Consider the following 24188-nt stretch of genomic DNA (forward strand, 5'->3'; position numbering starts at 1 on the left):
GGTTCCTCAAGGGTTTCGATCGGGACATCAATGCAGCTCAACAATCATAAACTGAGTTGAGCTCATCAACTTGTTTTTGTGGCACACACCCCACTCCAGGACGTAAAGCCCATTTGCAACATGAATACCTGAGATGCCACAGCATTAAATATCATCATCATCATCTAGCCTCACTTGCGACTCCAGTCAAACGTGACACACACACCAGAGATGTTGCGCTTCCTGTCTGTGACTGCAGAGATGTTGCGCTTACAGTCACCACACCCAGTAGGCTGGTGATCAAACAAATGACTCCAAAAATATCTGCTCCTTAAACCACAGCATGTTGGTTTTACATGTACGATTCTGTGCAAGACAAATGAGAAAGATTCTTCAAGTTAAAGGTACAGTGTGTAGAATTTTGTGATATCTAGTGTTGAAGTTGCATGTTGCAGCTGAACACCCCTCACCTCACCCTCTCCTTCCAAACATGAAAAAGAAACTGTGATGAACTTTAATTGTCATAAAAACTCAAAAGGTGTTTAGTTTGTCCAGTCTGGACTAATGTAAAAAACATGGCGGCCTCCGTAGAGAGGGTCCCCTCCATGAAATGAACCAGTGAAAACTAGTTCATTTCACACTGAACCTTTAATCATTTAGATTCTGAAATGTGAGGATGATTTATTTAATTTTTTCCTAGCCTCCGGTCTTTGTCCTGAACAAGACTAAACACGACTGTACTGGATACTCTCAGATGAAACCGATACAGGCCAGCTCATCTTTCTGTGTAAGCGGAGAGGGGGGGGGTTCTCCATTTCCATACGGTTTTGTTAGATCAACAGTGGTGTGAGCATGTTGCCTAACTCCAACATGTTTTATTCAACAACTTTGACTGTACAAAATATGAGAAACAAGAAGAACATCTAATGTTACTTCACCTCTGATGTAGTTCATACTGGACAAAAAGAGAAGGCTGTGAGTTTAAAGGCATCAGATAAAAGCTAGTAACGAGGGAGGACAGGCAGAGTGTGTGTGTGTGTGTGTGTGTGTGTGTGTGGTCCTCTCTCAAATGTTCTTACTTAACTGCATTTAAGTCGACTTATCTCAGACAACTTTATGATCTTAACAGTGACTGCACCGGTGAGTCAGCACAACAGTGCAGTTCAGGTTTGCCTGGTCAGCAGGTAACATTAGCATTAATGAGCTAAAGTCAAATCACTATTTATGCGCTTCCAGCTGAATAATTACACGAGAGCTGCTGTGCTCTGTGTGTCTTAGTTTGAGTGAGCTCATTCGTGTCTCAGTTGTGTTGCAGGGAGGCAGATGTAGGTCAAACAGAGTGTGTGATGTCTTTGTCAGAAAGATAACTTCACTCACGTACACGTCTGCAATCCACGGGAGGTGTAGGCTCCACAAGCGCATATCATGGCTCTAAATCCTAGCTGTAGCTGTTAACACTCCAAACATGCAGCAGAGTTTAAGATATCACTGATAAAACACACAAACTCACACACAGGGTCTTAAAGACTGAGGCAGAGCCAAAGAAAGCTGCTTAACAGACAGACTTGTCAGGACATCGCTAAAACTCACTGTCTCATTTGTCTTCTTGAGATAAAAACACTGGAAACAAACAGAATTTAAAAAGAAATGAAAAGAAATGTCAGACTGAGCTCGCAATTATAATCACTGGCCTTTCTTAGGGACCTCACTCTCCCACAGGAAAGTTATGTAAAAGCAGCTCACTACGGCCAAATCATGTCCTCCACAGACAAAAAAAAAAAAAAAAAAAGAACATCTCATTATTTCTAAGCTTGTGTCAGAATTGTTTTCATGTGTTGTGATCACATTTTATCATTTAATTCTAACTGGGCTGAAAAGAACTGCTGGTTTACTAGGAAATGCACAGACTGAGCACTTGCATGTGTCCTCAATACATGACAGCAACACTGAGATCTGTCCAGGAATGTAGGTGAATGACGGGTGGTGGCGCTCATGAATGTCCTGGGCAGTTATGTGAATTTAACAATTTACATCTGTTTATTCAGTTGTGTACATGATCAGTTAAATTCCTCGGAACTGTGCGGACCCTCCAAGGAGTCACAAGATTAATCTGAGGGGGACGGGGGTCACATTAGGAAAACAATTCCAGAATCTCCTCTCATCTTGGAGCTGAACAATTCTAACAATCAGTAGTTTTGAGGGAAATTACTTTTTGGTGGAACTTATCTCAAGACATGTACAAACTGTAATATGGTGTTGTAATAAAGTTCAAAGTAAACAACTGTTCCAACAGTTTTTTTAATCCAGAAAAAAAAAAGTTCTATAAGGACAATTGTATGTTCTCAAGATATATCCCACATGAAGTAATTCAATGAATGAGCCTTCAGAAAGACAACAAATGTGTTCCTACAGCATTTAGATCCACTTGATAAGAACAATGAAGACGACAGAAGATGTGATCTCACAACATGCTCCAGACTGAACATCTATCAGCTTCACGTCTTGTTGTCTCCCAACCACGGTAAGTCTGACTGCAGTAATCCCTGTGGAGAGCTTGGGCAGAAAACAAAACATGGACGATGCTTTCTACACGACGGTGAAGAATGCAGCTTCTCTGACCTCGCATGCCGGGCCAAAGGGCGGGGCCGAGTGAACAGTGACGGCTTCAAAAGCCAAACATGCTAGTCACCGACTTAAACCCCTCACTCTGAAACATGAGTGGCGGAAAGTATGTGTGACTGGATTGAATGTCTTGGTGATTAGTGCGTGACAGTAGCCATCCAGAGTTTCTGAACGCCAACAACTATGTGACATTGAAAGGTGGGATACTGGGGTTTGTGTTGGTCCAGTTAACACCTAACCCATCGCAGCCTAAATACATGTACACACCCACACACAGCAGTGATGGGATTCTGTCATAAACAAAGAGCCCAGTGCGCAGCCTGTTCTCTCTCGCTGTCAGAAGCCCCAGGGCTTAGGTCAGCTGGGGGATAGTAGATAAAACTTTGAGCCATTCACTGCCCTGTTTGCCAAAATGGAAACTGAAAAGTCAATATGCCGAGTGGTGGCCTTCAAGCTGAGTGTATACTGTGTATCTGTGGTAATTGAGGGAGGATTGCAACTGTATGGAATTATTGTGATGACTAGCTTAGTACATTTTGAATTCTCTCACCATTAGTGTTGCTCATTCATCAATCATGAACTAACTGGATATAAGATAAACAGCTTATTTACTGTTTTTTATTCAGAAACAGCAACATGTCCACATGATGCTGGGTCACGATTCTTATTGTCAGTTAACGGTAAAACTATTAATGATGAACCATGAGTAATAAAATCACACAATGTTATGCACAGTAAAAAACAATGACGTCAACATGTCCAGAAAAGTGAACTTGAACGATAAAAGAGACATCATCCGCTCTAATATCTGAATCTCCAAACGTCTGGCACCAAAGTACTGAGCTTTACTGCACCACGCCACTGGGTTTACTAACAGTGAGTCCCATATGTCAAATATGATCAAACCCAGAATAAAACTCAGAAGTGGATTAGTTGGGAGAATGACGACTTCCCAATGGCCACCCCTCCCTTCTTAAGTGTAGACTGAGTGCACATGCTCCTCCACTGCAATTTCCTCCTCAGTTCAGCTCCGGGCGTAAACAGTGAGAACATCACCCCTAAAGTTCAGAGGGGAGGAGTGCACATGGTAGATGCTTTACCCTCTACACTGCTTGGTTGTGGAGTGGTCATGCAGAAAGGGTTTGTTATGTCCTGGACACAGCAAATGGAAGAACTACACAACAAACAGATGGTCATGGTTAGGGTAGAGAAGATATAGTGGTCTGGGTTGATGTACTAAGAGCTTATTTCTACCATAAACTACGTTTAGCGAAGGGTCAGATGCGCTCCTGCCTTCCATCATCAGTATTTAATGTGAGAAACTGCACCCACTGAAACCACCACTGATCTACCCCATGCTTTATTTGTATTTGTGATGTTTGCAGGCTCACAGTAGGCCTGTAATTATCACAGAGGAAAGAGTGACTGCCTGTGTCCCAAAGGAATTCCATAAAGTCAAAGTAGGGAACTTATATCCACACCATATGGTATCAGTTTCAGGAAACCCAGCCCTAACAGAGTTCACTTTATGTGCCAATGTGTGAAAATGCTTATATACAAATATAAGTTTAACAACTTACTTTGGCCCCGTCCACACTAATGCTGACATTACAAACATGCTCATCCACACAGAAACAGCATGTACAGTGGTATGTGTAGAATGGAGCTCATGCCCTGTGTAATGGCGGCTATATCCTGGTTTCTCTCCATTTTGTCAGGACTGGTAGGTCTTGCAGCAATGTTTTGCATTATTGCACCACATTACCTACCTACTTACCATTCCCAGCCTTGCCCAATATTCCTCTGACTACAGTGTTCTGGTATTTGACAGATCATTGATTGTATCCCCACCTACAGGCATTCTTGTTTAAGTGTTAGTGGTCGTTTTGGGGATTTTTGTCCAGATGGAGATGTTTTGTAAAATGAAGGTCATGCGGACAGAGATTAAAAAAAAAAAAAACAAATAAAGGGGAAAAGGTCTCTATGTCTTGGAAAGATATCAGACAACTTCTCTTTCCTCAGAATGAGTTTTAATTGATTAATCGTGCTGCAAATAAGACAAGAGCAAAGATCAGGTGCTATGGAAACAGCCAGGTGCTTCTATTGAGGCAGCGTGTTTTAACTGTACTGCTAAGTCATTGTGCTCTGTGTGGAAGGGGAGGGTTTGCTGACAGAGCAGTTTTCAGTCAGCAGTAGCCGCCAGCACAGAGAGTCTGAACAAGCTGTGGCATCTGAACAAGACACTGTGCCACTGCAACACTGGCCTCTAGATCTCAGCCACTTGGTTTTCACATTCAGAAATGGTAAATAGCGTATGTGTAGTAGTGCAATGTATGGCAGTGAAAAGTCATGGGGATCAATTTTATGATCAACAACATAGGGCCAGGGATCACTGTGGCCCTACTATCTGAGCTGGCAGCCCTGACAACTAACAGCATGGACGTGGAGCGAAAAAATCTGCAGAGATGACGGGATGCAGTCATGTCGACATGGACAAGAATCTAAGAGGAATGTTTCCAGCATGTCGAGGAATCAATGACACCAAGAATTGAGGCAGAGGAGCTTCCTAGTATTAGTAAAACTAAACAAGCCTGTGTTGAATGGGCGGTTTACTTGGCCTGTGGTGATTCTGGTTGCAGCTTTTCTTTCTGAAACTTTGAGAGTGAACTGCAATAACTGAGCAAGTGCAGACTGGATGAAGGTCCACAGAACTTTAAGCCATGCCTTCGCTGTTGCAGAGCTTAATAATAATAACCATACAATACGATAACAGTGCAGTTTAAGTACAGTTAATCATCTTAATACTTAATACTAGGTTTATTTATTCATTAATGAGAGTGTTTATTTTGTTATTTTACTTTTGGAAAAATTACTAAGGTAAGAAAGACACAGTCATAGTTAACCAGGGTTGATGTTTAATTGTTCCTTGTTTCTACTGAATCCGAAAACGTACCCAACTGTGACCTCAAAATCGAGGTAACCGTGATTGATCTACCATTAAACCCCCATGCACTTCCTTATGTCCTTAACACCACACATGCTAAGTGAAAATCTGGTAGACTGCTTGATGAGTTTTTACTTTGGCAACAAATATTCACCTCCCTGATCGTACTTTGTGAGAACTGTGAGAATTAGCTTCCAGTAAGAGGGTCAGTTCTTTTCTAATTTACTGTAACATGTGTTGGAAGAGCGTGATCTAGCTACTTGTGTGAAGTTGTATAAGGGCAAGTCAGCAGTGAAAAACTAGTAAAGAGGATTAAGAGCCTATCAGTGTAGGGTTAACCTTCTGGTTTGGTAAATCAGAGGCAGCACATGCACACAATCCTTTGACAGGCACAACAGAGTGATGGGTGACTAATTAGTCCTTCACAATGTCTAACCAATCATAGGGATTATCTGTGAATAGTCATCCACTAATCTGCACATCTAATGAAGATGCAATCACAATGTGCTGCTATGCACACCAGGGTTATCCTATTCATGAATACTTAAATATTTAACCCTTTAACAATTTCCTTTCAGATCTTCTGTGGCTGCGTGAAAGAGATCTCTGAGATTCATAATGTGTTCCGACTAACTTGGTACCTTGTTTCCGCATAGATGGAATTCCAACGAATCAATTGTGCGTATGTCACCAGAGATGTGTCACTCAATTTTTTTACAACTCGTCATGCGACATTTTTGTCTCTTGCCTCGACCAGACGTGACTGCTCTATGAACTCTCACACACTAAGGGTTTCAGGAAGCACCGAGGAATGAACGGAGCCTTTCAGCGTCTGTTCGTTTCAGCCGCAACGCACCAGCATTAAAACCAGTACTTCTAATTTACAATGCAAATGTGCTGAACCAAAACAAAGACGAGACGCGCTGGTCACTTCTGTAGTAGAATTCTACTGTAAACTTGATTATATGACACTGAAGCTTCGTCAGGAATATCTCAGTTCATGATTTCTGGCCAGCTTTCACAGAAAAGTATGTTTTTATTTAAAGTGTGTGGTTATGTAAATAATCATGGAATACAGAAATAGCTGTGTTACTCTGATGCCCAGGGAGAGTGAGTAAAAACAGAGAATCCAGAGGTTATATCACTGAAATCACAACCACTACATAAGAGGAACACGATGCAGCTTCACTAACAGATAAAGAAATGTTATGCTCTTCACACAAATGTGTCCATTTCCATAAAGTAGAGTGTGAGTACTGAGGGGGTTTGGGGCTGAGATGTTCTATGGGGTTTAAGTCTGGGCTTTGGCTGAACCGCTCAAGAACAGTCAGAGACTTGTCTTGAAGCCCCCCCCCCCCCCCCCAGTGTTTTCTTGGCTGTTTGCTTCAGGTGATTGTCAATCGTCGCCCCCGCAGTCATGTGAACTCATGTGAAAAGCTTTTCTTCAAGGACCGCTCTGTATTTGGTTGGGTTTATCCTTCCTTCCATTTTTACCAGTCTACCTGCCCCTGCCACTGAAAAACACCCACATTGCATGATGTTGCCACCACCACGAGTCACGGCTGGGATGGTATTAACCAGCAGTTGAGCAATGCCCGGTGTTTACCAAACATATAACTGACTTCTTCTTTTTTCAATCAAACCAGATAATCCTTTCTTGTACTCTAAGACCTTCATTTGATCCATTTAAAATCCAATCTACACCACAAAAATGTGTGAAAAGTGAAGTGAATCTTAATACTTTAAGGCCAATGTATAAGAACCAACAACTTTTAGAAAACAAAGCTTTGTCAGCCACATTCACAGACATCAAGTTCTCTCTCCCCCTCCATTAGCCCTCAGCCTCAGAACTTCATTCCTCTTCCTACATAAGAGAATCCCAGGGGGAGAGGGTCAGGAAGTGGTCTATTTGTTCCAAAGCAGATTCCACAAATACCAAAGTGAGACCTAAAGGGAGAGGCCTGCTTCCCGCTGTTCCCAGTCAGCCTGTTAAGACAAGTGAAGATGGCTTATTACTATTTTAACCTCTCTCTCTCTCTCTTATTCCAGCCTCTATAATTTCCCTCCAAACCTCTTCAATCTGGATTCAGATAGTTTAAAAATAGGCCAAAGTTTACGAATCAGGCAGATATACAAGCTAATCTACGTTTGCACACTGTTTATCATCTCAATTAGCAGAGTTGCTGGATGAGTGGTGGGTAGAATAGATGAAAACATCATATAAAGCTATGGCCAACAAGGAACTTCAGATATGCATACACATTCCACCTTTTTATGGAATTTCCGTCCCATCGCATATTAATTCACCATTTCCATGTCCAACAAGTTTACTGGTCTTCATGTGAACATATTTTGTCCATACTACCCTCACAGACACACGGGTAGATCTGAGGAAATTGTTTCTGTATGGGGAGCGGAGGAACGTCTAAACAAAAAAGGAAGCAAGATGAAGATTTAGATTCAACTGCATGTTCTTTCATTTGGAGAGCATAATTTCTTCATTTCCTGTTCAGATTTTCCTTCAAAACCCTTCCCTCTATCTCAGATCGTCCCTGCTAACGTGCAAGTTTGCTCAATACTGTTAGTCTGCACTCAGATACGGTTGCTGTACAAATGTCCTGGACTTTAGTCTCTGTCCTTCTCCTTGCACACAGGCTACTTCTGTGCACTCATCAAATTGAATGATGCAATGGTGCAAAACACCCACGATCTACAGTATCAACTATGGCAAGTTGCCATATTCTATATAATCAATGGGACATCGGTTATTATCACTTTAAAGACACACAAGGCCTTTTGGATTATTCTCATGTTGAAGTGCTCCTATCAGTTCCCTCAGTAAATGCTCAGATTAATCAACACAAACTAAATTGTCCAGATCAGTGAAATGAGTTGTCCTAACTGCAGAAATCAACATGAGCCGGTGGTTGTCTTATTTGTCGGTACAGGGTGAACATGTCTCCTGCTTTCCTAACACTTATCAACTGTGCTGTTTTTAGGACTTCCTGCTCTGTATTGGTCATCGCTACAAGAGCGGCTGCATCCTGTCTGTCTGCCTCAAAATCTTAATTGAATTTAAATGTGTTGTTCTTGTTTGGGAGGACGACGCATGGCCGCAGCTTTAGATGGACTGACACAACGCTAAATGACTTAAACTGCTGCAGTTTGCTGGGAACAGCCACAACACTGCTCCGTCAAACACAATCCTTGTTTATGTTGTTTTTATTACAACGTGAGAGTTACAACGACACTGTCCTCACGAAGGACGAGCCGAGACACGAGTTCTAGCTCTGATAAATAGCTCATCATCACGTCATAAAAATCATTAGCTTTAACCCCTGATTGGACTTATCCACAAGCTCCTTTTGGCTGTCACCGCAATGTTACTCTGGGAAACATCTAAAATTTAAACTACAGTGGAGTGATGCTGCGTATGTCGAGTCCGCTTAAGAGACACTACTAGCAGCAGAACTTCATCTCAGTTGTCACCACTGTCCATTTCATGTTTCTGTTGTTTTAATAACTCTCAACAGAATCATACATCTCTCAGGCTGATCGCCTTTACGTCAAGAGTCTCATTGAATCTACATCAAGTAGCACATGTGTGTCAGACACATGTCCAATCAACATTTTGGCAAACACAATTTACAGAGAATGTAGAGAAGCTGGTGTAGGAAGTTATGTGACTTGGCAGATGCAGTGTTCTGTTTAAACCTTTTGTCAGGACTGAATGATGGTCTTTCTGTCGACTCGCCTTTATTTGAACCAGCAGTCAAGCTGGTGACATCTGTTAAAGTGGACAAAGAGACACAGACAGGCCTGCTGTTCAGCACACACACACACACACAGGCACACAAATCAAGTGCGGAGATAGGCTCATGATGTTTAAGGATGGGAAGTGGGTGCGTGTGGTCAAGGTATCACACACGGGTGAACCGTAAATCTGTTTACACGGTCACATTATGTGGGCTGACCTTCCTTGCAGTGCAAGTTCCCATAATGCAAATTATTCCATTGTAAGGGGAAGGAAATTTAAGTTTAGGGTTAAATTAGTCGAAGTTATGGTTTAGTTAATTTCAAGCTGGGTCTCGATTTGTGTAATTCTTAACTCACACATTGTGCTTTAATTGCAGGATTCTATTGCGATCGGAATCTATCAGCCTCAGTGGTCACCATCTTGACTACGTAGCGGAAGAGGAGGGACCACTAAGACATGACGTGACCTTCTTGCTCTGCATTGATGTCATAATCAAAAGTAAAATCAAAAGAACGTGGAATGGAGAAAAACCATCCTGCGGAAATTCACGCACTACACCAGTGAGTACACTGTGTATACCACATGTGCGTGTACGGACTGTATCTGATTGGAGAAACAGCATTAGTCTCCAGGAAATAAATGTTTTGACTAAATGCAACAGTGTGTGCTTGCGTCCTATACAATTAAACAATGCTCTGGTGTGCACTTCCTGTTCCCTCAATGGAAATCACTTGAGCAGCTCGTCACATGACATAAGCAGAGTGGGATTTTTCCAACAAACAGCCACTGTGGAGCAAGAGCTTCTACAGCCGCTCGCTGCTTCTGTCTCACGTCAGGAAAAGGACAACATGGACAACAGAAGAGTCACTCCCTGCCTCCCAGAGCAGATGAATTCAATTGTGGTGGTGGTGGCGGGGGGGGGGGAGGGTTAGAGCTGCTTTCAGTCCGACTGTGTCACAAGGACCCTTGAACCAAAGCCAATGGAGGAACACAAAGAAAGCCCTCTGACGCTGCCAAACAGGCCACGATCAAGACATTGAGCCTACTGGAGGACACTAAGCTACTGCTAATGCAGGACATCTGCAAACTGAACACAGATTTGACTGATATACTAAATTACTCTGCTTCTGTTAATCGCAAAAAAATCTCTCAAACCAAATGCCAAAGATCCTCACAGTGAGTAACATTAATAAACATATTGTTTCAACACTATAGCAAAATGCTCAACAGAAGTTAAATCTAAATTATACATCATCGTCTGAACCCACTCACGTCGTACAGACAGACGACCTGCACCTACTGAAAATAAAGGACCACCGTGTCACTTACAGAACCTGAATGTCTTAAGACGGGGGCAGGATATCCACTAAGAGAGATTCCCCGGCAAAGGTCAGAACCTCGGACTTTCCTGCTGTGAGGTAACAATGATGCTACTTCCTGTATCAACAGTATATCCACTTTTATCAAGCTTGAAAGCATCTCCACTGTAAACCAGTAGTTCATTAAAAAAAACACATTATTATTATTATTATGTTTAATTTCCACATAAAACTAATCTCAGTGGAAAGAAGAATAAAAAAAAGTTGGTTTGTCAGCTTAAAAGTAAAATGGAAACTGAAACAGTGTTTGAGAGAGACAGGGCTTTTCAGTCGAAAAGACAATGTGTGTGGGTGATTCACAGCAGAGCACCATTGTTGATCACTGCAGAAATAGAAGAATAGGATACTGAGCTCCAAAATCTCACTCTTATTCCAATAACACAAAAGCCCGATGATTTCAGTAACGATCAGAGGCTGCGATGGAACTTCTTCTGTCAAATGAATCGGATGTCGCATTAGATGGCGGTTCACAGGAAGAGACAGCTCCTGTCTCAGAAAGCATGTGTCCTCTTTCTCCTTACATCTTCCCTGCTTGAGCATTTGGTGAAAGGGAATAAGACGGAAGGGAAAACACACAAGTGAAGGAGACCTGGACACAGTTGAGGTGAATGGAACATTAGGTGCCATTAAATATGTGTTGACTGGAAACTTGTGAATTTAAAGAAATCATCACTGAATTTACAGAAATAGTCAATTTGAACATGTGATTCAAAGACTCAAGGCAAGACTTGAAACTCTCTGAAGCTACCATGGCATCCCTCGAGCTGGTGCTTCAGAAATAGCTCGTCAATAGAGCAGGAGCTCAACACTGAGAAGAGGGGAAACTGTTGTACGATCTTAATAAACTGCAGGAAAACACTGGAAGAAAATAACCTGATGACCCAGATGTGTGAAAACAGCACAACACTGAGCCTAAAGGCGAAGTAACCGTGAGCCTTATCTGATTGTACAAGTGGACGAGATGCTTACATGTCTGGCCTCCCTGCGAAGCCCCTCGGTGTTCCTCAACCAGCAGCGGCTCAGCTCACTCAGCTCCAGGATTGGCTGCACCTTCAGCCTCACCGTGTCCCCTGACTGACGGATCATCTCCACTATCTCGTCCCGGCTCTTGTTCTCCACGTTTTTTCCGTTTATCTCCACCAGCCTGTCGCCGGGCACCAACCCCAGAGCCAGATCCTTGGTGCCGGCGCCAGGCTCGGCAAAATGGACCACGCGCCTGTACACGCCTCCATCGAGGCTGCGGTCCAGCATAGTAGTGCGACGCAGAGAAAATCCAAAGTCGCCAGTGTTGCGGCGTTGGAGCTCCAGCTCACGTATTTCTGGTGCGCTGGGAGCGACCACAGCCGGCAGCTGCATCTGTGCAGGGAAGGTCTTGTCGACCACCTCAGGGATGCAGACCTTTTTGGTGACTGGGGCTTCAGGCTGCTGCTTCAGGCTGTGCTTGCGGAGCATGCTGAAAACTTTGCTCTCCACATGCGGAGATGGGGCGGCAGAGTTCTGGCCCGAAGGGGTGGAGCTCTCTGACGGGCTCTCCTCTTTGCTCCTCTGGGAAAAGGAGAAGCGCTTCATCATTTGCGAGGAGTTCTGCTTGGCGAGCGAACCGAAGTGAGCGACGCGCTCGTGCACCGAGCTGCGGTGTCCGTCCTGTCCTCCGCCCTCACCCTTCAGGTCATCGGTGGAGCTGGCAGCGCTGAGCTGGTCATCCAGAACCATGCTGCTTCGGTTGCTCAGGCCGTCCGACTCAATGTCAGTGAGGGTGAGCTCATTGCTGCTGGCCACTTTGATGGGAATGGGGTTGGAGATCTCCAGTTTGTTCTTGGACTCACGCTTCGCCTCCCTCTTCAGGTTGAAGAAACCACGCCTCATGCTCATCTCCTCCAAGCTGCGCAGCTCTGCCGGAGACATCCGCTCCTTTTTATCCTTCTTCTCCTTCCTACTCCCTTCCCTCTCCTTATCCTTTTTCATTAGATTAAACATGGTGAAATTTTAAATGCTGCGTTTCCGTCTCTATTTTCCCGACAGAGCCTGAGGTCCAGTTCACCAAGCAGGTGGTTCGGTTGTGACCAACAGGGACAAATCCCCTGGGGAAAGAGACAGAGAGAGAAAAATGTGTCAGTCTAGTTTTTAAGTAGTGTCTTTCTCGTCTTGATCACCACTCAATGCACTTTACAGTTAAGTTTTGCCATTCACCCATTCACACTCATTCATACAGTGCAGCTCAGTCTCCATCACTCACACACTACCAGCACAGACATCAGGGGCAATTTAGGGCTCAGTGTCTTGCCCAAGGACACTTCGGCACATGGAATGGGAGAGCGACTGCCAACCTTCTGCTCATAGGACGACCTCCTCAACCTGCCCCCCACCTTCAGTGCTTTAAATACATATTTACAACCATTCGAATCCACTTTTATTCTGTTTATTTAGTAACATTAACATTTAATCAGTAAATAACCACTTAGCTGGAGCGGTCAGTTTCTATAGGCTGTATTCTTGTTCCTGTTCCTGATACAATCAATCAATCAATCTGAACCCAATTTTTTTTTGTTGCTCTATCATATGAGTTGTTTGGATCATGAAAACCCTGACAGGCAACAGATTGTTACTTCAATGACACCAGCAGAGACACTGTCCATGTTTCTCTCCCATGAGGAAACACACCGTGCTCCCAGCTCCTCGTGTCACTCGGCTGTAACCAGTGTTTCATCTGAGTCTGTCCTGAGTCTGAGCTGCTCCGTCACTGATGCACGGACGCAGGAAAAGAAATGTGCTTCACTTTACAACACAACAACAAGGACACAGATCATCTCTGCATCTCTGCAGCACTGCACCACTGTCCTCTGGTCACAGTCCCACCACATCAGACCAGTTCAATGTCTCTTACACTTCTGTCCTGTGCAGTTTAACTCTATTTGCACATAGAAGTTGTGTTTATTTTTTGCTAGTTTCTTGTGTGTGTGTGTGGTTAACTGTCCATGTGTCCACCTGTGTAAATACACATGCAAGACTAAATAAAACCAGATTGTGATCCAGCAGATGAAACACCCTGACTCACTCATTCATGCACGTTTACAGAAACATGGTGAAGTTCCAGCTCCAGGGTGCAGGGCCGTGGTGTGACAGCACAGCTTTGTGTCAACATGCCTCCTGTCTGCCGAGGAGAGGACGCGTTTAAACAGCCTCCTCTAAAGCTGCTGGAAGCTGCTGGAAGCTCCTTACGGGTGAAAACGATGCCCACGCCCGGGCAGCAGCAGCAGCAGCACCGGACCGGACTCAAAGCTTGAGGTCGGACAGAAAAGCATGACAGCGCTGGAAGGTGTAGCTGCTCGGCTACGTTAGCTAGCAGAGCTACTGTTTGTTGTGTGTGTATGTGTGTGTCTGTGTGTGTGTGGAGGAACAACACCCTCCGCTCCTAACTCATATTTACCTTCAGATTCCGCTGCTAATGGAAGGAACACGCTGCACAAACACAGGCCGGCGTCCGGGCAGAGCTCTGCGCTTCTGCCGAACTTCCCAGTGAGCAGCACCGCAGCTAGCTAACTAGCCTAATTGGCTCCAGTCGCCTCCTCGGCGCTTTGAAACAAACCCCCGGAGAAGGAGCCCGTCCAGAGGAACCCCACTTCTGTCCCGAGTCCGTGCCCCAGCCCTCCTCCTCCTCTACCCCCACGGACAGAATGTGTGTCCCCTGGTGGCCCTACGGCGGGAGGAAATACTCACTGTTCCGCGGGACGAGCAAATGGAGAGCACCGCTGGTTAATGGGCGCAGCTCTGGGAACAGAAGCCGCAGACTGGATCAGAGCTGCCGCTCCACGTCCTCCGGCTGAGGCCGCTGCACCGGCGACCCCTGCTGGACGCACCGCGGAGGTACAGCCCTGCCTGCGCACTGTGTGTGTGTGTGTGTGTGTGTGTGTGTGTGTGTGTGTGTGTGTGTGTGTGTGTGTGTGTGGACCTACCTGTTTTGTGTCACATTTTTATTTTATTTTCTTATTTGATATTTCTATTTAAGAAAAGATTACAGCCTAATATAGAACTATATTAAACACACACACACAAGAAACTTGCAAAAAATAAACACAACTTCTATGAATGAGTGAGTCAGGGTGTTTCATCTGCCGGATCAGAATCAGGTTTATTTGTCTTGCATGTGTGTACACACACACACACTGGGGATGTGACTCTGGTGTACTTACACAGGTGGACACATGGACAGTTAACCACACACACACACACACAAGACACTAGCAAAAAATAAACACAACTTCTATGTGCAAATAGAGTTAAACTGCACAGGACAGAAGTGTAAGAGACATTGAACTGGTCTGATGTGGTGGGACTGTGACCAGAGGACAGTGGTGCAGTGCTGCAGTGCTGCAGAGATGATCTGTGTCCTTGTTGTTGTGTTGTAAAGTGAAGCACATTTCTTTTCCTGCGTCCGTGCATCAGAGACGGAGCAGCTCAGACTCAGGACAGACTCAGATGAAACACTGGTTACAGCCGAGTGACACGAGGAGCTGGGAGCACAGTGTGTTTCCTCATGGGAGAGAAACATGAACAGTGTCTCTGCTGGTGTCATTGAAGTAACAATCTGTTGCCTGTCAGGGTTTTCATGATTATCTGACCGCTCCAGCAGAGTAATTAGTTACTTATTAAAATGTTAATGTTACTAAATAAACCAAATAAAAGCTGAGTGGCATTGACATGTGTTGTTTGTTCATCAGTGTTCCAGAGAAGTAAATCTTCATCTTCGAGGTGTAAACATCGAGGTGCTTTACTTTTTTCTTAGTTCTATTCAAAAAGCAAACTCTGTAGTTTTGGTGCCAGTAGACTCAGCTTTTTTCTTTTTTTTTTTTCCGTGTTTGCTGATAAACTTAGTCAATAACATGAGAACTTCTTAAATTAAACGCTTAAAATCTACTTTACTACAGTCGTTACGTTACCTTTCATCTACTCATGTTACAGGAGGAAAGAGAAATCAACACAACATAACAAATGCTCTTATATTTAACTTTAATTTCTCCAGTTTCACAAAGCATGAAAGATTAAACAGTTACGACAAAAAAAAGAATAAAAAAATTACTTCTCTTTAGCTGCCTTCAGGCGGATTCCAGTAAACAACAGAAGAACTTGAGGACTTTTTTGTCTGTCGCAATGTTGCTGCTTTTAGTGCAGTGATTTCAACTTCCCGCCTCATCACAGTGAGACAACAGACAAACCGCAGACGACTCAAGTCAAACTGTTGGTGAACTGCTTTCAGTCTTGACGAAATAGCGTATGATTATATACGGTTTAAAGATGCAGAGGGTGAACATACAATATCCAATAAATTCCAAATCTTAATTGATCACCACGAAGTGAGTTATAGATGCGATAACTTGTGGTTTTGCGGTGTAAGACGTCGGGATGCCAGCCACAGGTCTACAGCGCCACAGAGGTCAGAGTGATGTCGCCTTCGATCTCCAGAGAGGAAATTTTGTTCGGAGGCACGCGGTGGTTGTAGGTGTGTGCCTGGGCTCCGTTGACCAGGATCCTGAAGCACTGATTCTCACAGCAGATGGTCAACTGAAAGACAAACAGGACATTTTATCAACGCATGTGAAGAAAAACCAGTGAACTAGAGAACGAGTAGACTCAGGGTGAGTGATGAGGATAAAACAAGGTGATTCGGAAGTGGACGTGTCGTCGGGGACACTGTGTCTCCACCGGCTCGGAGTGAGTCACCTTACCATGAAAGGCTGTCCCCGGTGGAAGGGCATCCCTCCAGCACGCTCCTCGCTGCCCCAGTGCTCCCCCTGCTTGGTGTTTCGAACCACAATGCTATCACTGAAACGTGGATTGTAATGCAGAGCGATGCCGAAGTGATAGCTGAGATTCACGTGGAACCTGAGAGGACACGGAGGAAGGTCCGACATGAGACATTATTGCTCTTGATGCTCCCTGTAGAAGACAACCGCCTGGAGAAAAAGACCTTTAAGGGATATCCTGCGCTCCATCTATAGCTCGGCACATGAATCGAAACACACTCACTCCTAAAAGCTTAACAGCTGTGTGGACTATTTCATTTTCAGTTCCTTCTTTCTAGTCTTTTTGCAGTTCTTCTCCTCCTAAATCCAAATAATAAAGATGTATTTTTACTACATTGTACTTTAACTGAAGTGTCAGTCAACAAAGTAATGTACCTGATTACATTGTTCCATGAAGCTGACCTGCCGAGTGATTCACATTGTCCTTTCAGCTGTGTGAAAGAAAATGTGAACCCGACTCAGCTGATGTCTCTGACCAACTACAGTTTCACTATGAATTGAAAATATGTTTTCCTCTTCTCAGTTGATTTCTTTGTGGTCACAATATCAAAACTGTCAAAACACATCATTCTTTTTTTTTGATTGACTGATTGAGCTCACATTCACAAACCAGGTCCGCTACCTGGATCGTTACGTGATACAGGTTATCCCTAAACACGTGGGTTGTATATTTGATTTGCTGTAAAACTCAGAATACTGCAGTTGCAGTTGAAGTGAAAACTGCTGCGATGACTTCAAGTGCACAGACACCGTGTCATCTTTTGACTGAAGGAACAACGAGCACATCTCGTGTGATGAGAAATTCTCAAACCTTGTGGCTGATGGGTGAACGGTCCCCTGGATGGTGATGGACTTTCCAGGTTTGAATTTGATGCTGTTCTTGTATGGAACAGTCTGTGCAGAGATGGAATCAGAATGAATTATTCTTTCTTGCATTGGAAAACAAATCTAAATATAGTAGCTACTGTACGACCAGCTGGAAGCAAGTGATGAATATGTTTCTCGACCCTTTGACTGGGATAAAAGTGTTGCGGGTGTCGTAAATGTCGGTGAAACTGCAGCTGCACCGTGTCTGATACTCACCGGCATTGCAGGAGGAAAGCTTGGCTGCGGGGGGAATCCACACTGAGGTGGAAACGCCACACAGGCAGGAAAGGCGGGCTGAACAGGAAAGGCCCCGTATCCGGGGAACTACGCGTAAAAGACAACCACTTACAGCACATTCACTTTCCTATTCATTGATAGCACATGAAGCACAGAGACATGCTAACAACATCCTCACCACGGGGTTCTGGAAGGAGATGGAGTTTATAGACACGTTCCCGCCTACTGAGATGGTGTCCACCGGGTAAAATGGAATACGATGCCTGTAGTCCATAAACTGCCAGCCGTTGATCTTCAGCTGGAAAACAGCAAATTTAAAATTAACAATCAGAAAAGGTTTTGAATTCCAGTTTGATGACTCGACAGGTGGTTTCAGCCTCGTTGTCTTCCTTGCGAATGGTTTTTAGATTTATTTCCCTGTATGATTCATGTTTCAGAGAATTTTCATTTCCTGCCATTGTCTATTTTCTCGCTCCACGCTTCATTAAAACCACCTGTGTCTTTTTTAACCCGTGCTGTTCATGGCCACTTCACCTCTTCACGGGGATTTCGGACAGTGTTGCAACATTTCCTCAGTCTTTATGTGAGTTATTGATCAACTTTTATTTATTTTTCTGTGCATTCCTGTGTTTCCTTGGAAAATCCCATTGCCCAAGTCGTGGAGGCGTTCTGTCTTTGGTGTTTTTATGTGCTTTGAAGTCGGAACGTGGAAAGAACATGGGACACTTCAGACTAAATATGTTGACAACATGTTAAGGCATCTGCATTTGGGTCCTCACCTGGTCATATATCTTAGATCAGATGTCAACAGCCAAACCATCCTGGTGAAACCAAAATGTGTAGTGAGGGTGAACTGGAAATGTCTGAGGCCTCTGTGCAATTGCTTTGTTTCACTGGCTACATCAGACAATGACTTTAATGATGTTGACCCTGTCGTACGCTGGCGATCTTTCCACGTCGGCTGGGATAAGCGCTACAGATACAATAACTTCTGTATAAAATATCTTTTCTTCAATCTACAGGCACTGAATTGTGAATATTTGCGTGAACGTTACTCCGAGAAAACGGAGTAGATCATTTTCAGACAGCCAACAATTGTGTCTCGACAGACCTGGTAGAAATCACGGCAGACTGTGATGAGCAGGCAGAAGGTAGAGCCAGGAGGGATCATGGAGTTGTTGTTCCTCTCCTCAGAGCCCCATTTGCCATGTTGGAAAGTGTTGCTAACCACACAAGAGTCCCCGTCATACCGGGGGTTAAAATGGAGAGCAATGTCCGCACCGGGGCTGGAACCACACTGTAAATTCACATGGAACCTAAAGAAAGAGAGAGGTCAATCGTTTAATCATGTGAAAAGTAATTTGATGGCGTGTAAGAGCCTGACATCATTTATGAGTCTTTTATGCTGCGAGTCTCTGAGCTGAACTGGGATTCGAACCAAGAACCTTCTTGCTGAGACTTTGCTAATCCCTGCACACGGCCTCTTGGTAAGATAAGAAAACCAAAAACATAATATATATCACAAATAAATGGTATGAATAAACACACAGGCCTATAGACGTATTTATATCTATGTGTCATTCCAATGCATTTGGCCCCTCCCTTCTTTGGATTACAAGATGCCTCTAATTTACAAACACGGACAGAAACAAAAGAGAAAGAACCTTACTTTTGTGAAATGGTTCATTTCATACAGCTAAGAAATAAAGAAAGGCCAAGATTAAAATGATCAAATGATAAAAAGCAGCCCGACCTGCCAGTTCCAGGCCGGACTTGTCCAGTGATGGTGATCGCCTTCCCCTCCTGCAGACCCCCATGGATCGACCCAGTGAAGGGGACGATCTAGACAGAACAGGATGCAACATGTAAACAGCTGCTTCTTCATTATAACTGCTAACATACAGCACAATATTAAAGCTCAGCTCACGGTCTAACGTGCACTGAGAGAAAGTGTATTTAATATACGTGATACTTTACACCAGTTTTAGGACATTTAACTCTAAAACACACACAAACTTGCCGTAGGTCAAAGCAGCATCGTACAATATTCAGCTACGGACGGTTGAGACCATAATACAGGATGCAGTTTTATTCTTCATGGCAAAGTTAAATACTCACAATTAAAAGAACCATTAGGTTTTATCGCAGAGGATAAATATCACAACCCCATGTTGCATGTTTTATACTGTCATCTGTGTGCCTCCTCCTTCCCCGTGTGAGTGTGGTGATCCTGGCACATGGCACGAGTTCCACATCTGGTCTCGATGTAAAGACGTCTTCTAGTGGAGACTTGTTTTGCCAAGCTTCCAGTGAAACCTCCGCCTTGCCAGTGAAAGTTATCCCAGCTCACAGGATCACATGCTCAGCCACCAGCGTGTTATCTGCCTGTCTCAAAGCTTCGGTCACTAAACCAACCCTCCTCTGTGTCTTTCAGGTTCAGTTCAAGTGATGAATATTGAGCTTACTTTCACTTTTATGTTCTCATAATTTCTGCAGGAAATCATCTTAAACTTCACATACAGATTCAAATATCCAAAAAAAGAGTGAAGGGGAAATTCTCTGTCACCTCTTGAGGTTCAAAACAATAAATAATATGTATAGACATATGTTTAATAAGAGCACGTTATGAATGCTATAATGAAAAGTGACTTCCTCAACATTTCTGCTGAGAAAAATAAAAATTACGAGTGCCATAATGAAACAGGAGCAGATTAAAAACATATAAACAGCATTAAAATGAATCGAACGTCCATAATAAGTGACATTAAACTGTGAGATAAGAGAGAGAGCACAGTCTGAACAGAGCTCCAGCTCTGAACCAGTATCCGGTCCACATTAAACCTACATCACCCCTGGTTCCTGGTTTATTCGTGTCCTTCGAGTTCTTCCTCAAATGCAAAGTGAGACAAACATAACCACGAATCTTCTGGACTCACTCGAGAGCTCTGACATTAAATTCTCTGTTGTGTGTGTGTGTGTGTGTGTGTGTGTGTGTGTGTGTGTGTGTGTGTGTGTGTGTGTGTGAGTGTGAGTGTGTGTTTCTGCAGATCCGGGAAGATAGAAAGATTCCGACCGAGCTCAGCTGCACCGTTACTTCCTCCTTCACGACAACCGCGTCGTCTTGTCAATGCATTTGAGAAGAACAGGTTTAAAACCGTGTGGCTCACTCACCGGGTTGTAAAAAGGTTGCTGGTTGAACGCCATGGTCCGAGCTGGAGCTGCGCAGGTTTGTTCAAATCCTCCCTGTAAAAAAAATATGGAGACTTTTATTCCGCAAGTCAGTTAGGTTTCGATTCCAGTCAGTGAAGAATGGGTGTGTGTCTCTGTGTTCACTTCATCCTCCTCGATCATTACACGTCTGTTATGTGTGACCTCAAACCACTGGACGTGAATTCTCACTTCCTGCATTCAAACTTTCACTTCGGTAACTGTATATGCACTGAAGTACTTTAGTCTCTCATGTCCTTTAGTTATAATTGGCTTAGAATTAAGTTTTCAATGTAAAATTGTTATTTAATTATCATTCAATTGAATTGCAACACAGCCCCCGAGCCTGTTTAATTGAATGTAATGGTTTTATGGAGCCGAGCATCATCGAATATCATCTTTATTTCGAACCCCCCATTATATTTAATATTTTATGTTCTTTACCTACACTTTAAAAAAACTCTCTCAAAACTGCAAATAGTATATTGCTGTTATTTCATTAATTTATATATTGTATAGTTTATATATATATAATTTTATATATATATATGTATATACATTTAATTAAAATAAAGGTTAACACACACAATATTAACATGAAACACCATGCTCAGCAGTTAAAAGTTACTGCAACTTTTAATTAGCCTCGTCGTATATATAGTTAATAATTATACTTACACATAAACGTGTGATCCTATAAAATGTGAGGTCCACTGTTATAAATGAAATCACTCGACACTAAATAAAATAGTAATGCAAGCTACAGCCAACTGAGAGAAATGCTGAGGTATAATAAATCTTTAAGGTGCTCATTTTGTACCATTTTTTTTAAGGAAATTAATTTATATACATTTTTTTTTTTTTTTCTAGTGTAGCGGGAACAGGAGGTCACTTCCTGTACTGACCACAGCAGTTTTTATTACGCAAGTTGATGAATAACCAGTCTCAAGGAGGGAAGATAAGATGTAACTGTTGAACTACTTACTGCGAAGTGTGTGTGTGTGTAAGTGTGTGATTAGATTCCAAGTGAAACTCGACATAAGAGAGTGCAGATGTGTTGTTGTGCAAGTTCTTTCATTTCCCTGGGAGCTGATGGGAAAAGATGACCACATAATTAGAATATCATCTTATTGTACACGTCAAATCCTCACTGAGAGTTTCTGTCATTTACGATCCTTCATCTCTTCTTTTCGAGTCGAGAATGTTTTCATCCCCGCAGATTTGATTTTATTGTCATTGGTATTTTAATATGTTACGAGTTGATGTTTTCCTGTTGTACTTTTCACTTTGTAAAGAACTTCGGTCGACCGCACTCTGCTTGCTCTTACAGGAGGTCTTATTGTGAAGAACAAAAAAAAAACAGCCTCACACAGAATCTTTGGAGATCAGTTTTAATGTTTACAGCAGTTCAGAACAGAAACCAGTATCACAAATCCTGTACAAAAAATTCTCCCAGCCCGCCCCGAGAAAAAAGAAAAACACCAATCAACTGTCAACAGTTTACAGTGTCTAAAATCTCTCTATATAAATATGAAAGTACCAACAACGAATCAAACATCAGCACTGTATATTAAATACAACCTCCAGCACTTTATATACATATACGCACTAAGGTTAATGCTTGATTACGTTTGACTTCCACTGCATTTGTGAAGCCCAAAAACATTCAGACACGATCAGTGAGTGTACCATGTCACCACACACTTTGTTCACTTGAGTGATACAGAACCACACAAGAAATACACACAGACACACACAAACACAAACACACACACACACACCTGTGGCAATATCACACATTTCTTTTGCATTTAACAAAACCAGTATTGTCAGCGTCGACCTGCTGCCAGGCTTCGATGGAGGACTGAACCAATACGACTGATTCATCTGCAGCTCTCGTTAAATCTCTGAATCCTTTAGTGTGCTGACGTCTGAACATTTGAACAGCTGTGTTCTGTGCAGCGGCAGAATGTGAGGAAGTCGTCTATAGGCCACTAACTCCAGTCTCTTACTTTCTTCCTTCCTGTATCACCAGGTGAAGCAGCGGGAGCCTTTCTGCAGAAAACTCTCTTTCCTCTTTGTTCGATAAATGTCTCGCAACGAAAACCACGAGCGTTTTCAGATTCGTTGATTTGTTTTCGCGAGGAAGTTTAGTGGAAATAAAATCGCTTGCTTACCTCACAAAACTTTCTCGAAATGAAAAAACGCTTCATTAGGGAAGTTTACTCATTTGACTCGAGTGGCGTGTTTCATTATTATTTCTTGTAAAAACAGAATAAATTACAAGAAAATGTGTAATAACAACATGAAAGAAAGACACATTCATTCATTTTAACACTAGAAATTAATACAATTTACAAGTGGCTGATTTTTTATTGCATTTAACTTGACTTCTCTTAACCACATCTTTTTTAGAGTAACCCTCAGACCTCTTCAGGAAATCAGCTATTTGATAACACTCCCTGGATCGACACGATCCTCTATCTCAAGTGATCGTTCTGGTGCGTTTGGTGAGCGTCATGCTCTGTGGCTAATGTCTGTTATACTTGACAAGTGTATCCAAAATAAACCAAGAGATGCTTTGGGCGCGTGTCTCTGTCGTTCGACGCTGCCCTCGCGTAACAAGTCCGCAAGTTCTGTCCGTCTAACTCGTATATTTGAGGTTTGATATCGATGTGGGCAGAATAAATATAACACGAATCGATTCGAACAATGCTCCAGATAAAAACTGAATCCTAATAATATAGTCAGTACTTGCTCAAATCCGGTGTCGGTTCGAGAGAGCACCATCAGCTGCTGTATTTGTACATGTACGGACAGTTTGCATGCAGGCCCTGATGGCACTGATCTCTCAGACAGTGATGACGATCCCACGACCTTCACCAGGAGATGAACGGAGTGAAGAGACAGAAATCAGGAGTGTTGGAAAACAAGCGAGCGAAGACAGACAGAGGTGTAGATGGAGGAGAAAAATGCAGGTTCCAAGTGAGACGGCAGAAGATCAGGCACAGCAGGAGCAGCAACGTGGATCAGTCGGCCCCCGAGAGGAAGTGACAGAGAGAAGAAATAAGGAGAAGTGATTCTCAGAAACACAAGAGAGAAGAGTTACTTCAGAATGTGAGAAACACTATTACAGTGTCTGTTGAAAAAGAGAAGGGACGTGTAGAGAGCAGCAACTCAAACGCTGAAGAGAATATGACCATTTCCCCGAAATACAAAACAGCAGTCACATCAGAGAAGATCTTTTATATTACTTGATACTCAGCAGGATAGCTTCATAATATTCACATTTCTTTACAAAATCCTATTTACAACGTCTCCATTTGATTTATCACTTATTGGTACTTTTTCCTCAAACCCACCTCTGTCTTCGTGCTTTCACTTTGAAGCTTTCA

The 24188-nt window shown here is 43.1% G+C and overlaps 3 protein-coding genes and 1 long non-coding RNA gene across 18 annotated transcripts in view; 1 reads left to right on the top strand and 3 right to left on the bottom strand.

Annotated features, from left to right (window-relative positions):
* The window catches only part of myo18ab (myosin XVIIIA b), a 95320-nt gene extending 80661 nt beyond the window's left edge, over nt 1-14659 (bottom strand). For 2 of the 8 annotated variants that reach the window (XM_069534562.1, XM_069534557.1), the window contains exons 1-2: nt 14399-14530; nt 11651-12762 (exon numbers count right to left, since the gene is read on the bottom strand). In XM_069534562.1, coding sequence (XP_069390663.1) covers nt 11651-12658 — 1008 coding nt within the window. In that variant the 5' untranslated portion in view covers nt 12659-12762; nt 14399-14530. Of the gene's footprint in view, nt 1-11650; nt 12763-13736; nt 13961-14108 lie in introns of those variants that run through there. The other 6 variants (XM_069534560.1, XM_069534556.1, XM_069534568.1 and 3 more) reach the window with 5 other exon arrangements.
* Nucleotides 14408-15368, top strand: LOC138412041 (uncharacterized). The gene is made up of 2 exons (XR_011244564.1): nt 14408-14545; nt 15125-15368. It is a non-coding gene; the product is annotated as an uncharacterized lncRNA (long non-coding RNA).
* Nucleotides 15369-15671: 303 nt separating this feature from the next.
* On the bottom strand, nt 15672-21017 carry lgals9l3 (lectin, galactoside-binding, soluble, 9 (galectin 9)-like 3). 2 transcript variants are annotated; one of them, XM_020102782.2, is made up of 8 exons: nt 20758-21017; nt 19340-19428; nt 18698-18902; nt 17765-17884; nt 17566-17673; nt 17294-17376; nt 16405-16561; nt 15672-16240 (listed from the first exon to the last, which is right to left on the bottom strand). In XM_020102782.2, the coding sequence occupies exons 1-8, from the start codon at nt 20788-20790 to the stop codon at nt 16097-16099; spliced, it is 939 nt and encodes a 312-aa protein (XP_019958341.2). In that variant the 5' UTR covers nt 20791-21017; the 3' UTR covers nt 15672-16096. The 2 variants fall into 2 exon arrangements, with proteins under 2 accessions (XP_019958341.2, XP_019958342.2); XM_020102783.2 differs by having other exon boundaries at nt 19705-20955.
* A 1151-nt stretch (nt 21018-22168) lies between these two features.
* The window catches only part of LOC109639365 (kinase suppressor of Ras 1-like), a 28016-nt gene continuing 25996 nt past the window's right edge, over nt 22169-24188 (bottom strand). For all 7 annotated transcript variants that reach the window (XM_069534575.1, XM_020102779.2, XM_069534572.1 and 4 more), the window contains one exon: nt 22169-23670. In XM_069534575.1, the coding sequence (XP_069390676.1) occupies nt 23583-23670 (88 nt within the window). In that variant the 3' untranslated portion in view covers nt 22169-23582. The remainder of the gene's footprint in view (nt 23671-24188) is intronic.

Source organism: Paralichthys olivaceus, chromosome 11 (genome assembly GCF_024713975.1).
Source record: "Paralichthys olivaceus isolate ysfri-2021 chromosome 11, ASM2471397v2, whole genome shotgun sequence".
Classification (NCBI taxonomy): Eukaryota; Metazoa; Chordata; class Actinopteri; order Pleuronectiformes; family Paralichthyidae; genus Paralichthys; species Paralichthys olivaceus.

Coding starts and splice junctions, on each gene's coding strand:
- lgals9l3 (XM_020102782.2), bottom strand. CDS start 20,790: ATGGCGTTCAACCAGCAACCTTTTTACAACCCG. Junction 17,885..18,697: donor TCTGCCGTGATTTCTACCAG/GTCTGTCGAGAC, acceptor GCTGTTTTCCAG/CTGAAGATCAACGGCTGGCA. Junction 17,377..17,565: donor GCTTTCCTCCTGCAATGCCG/GTGAGTATCAGA, acceptor ATCTCTGCACAG/ACTGTTCCATACAAGAACAG.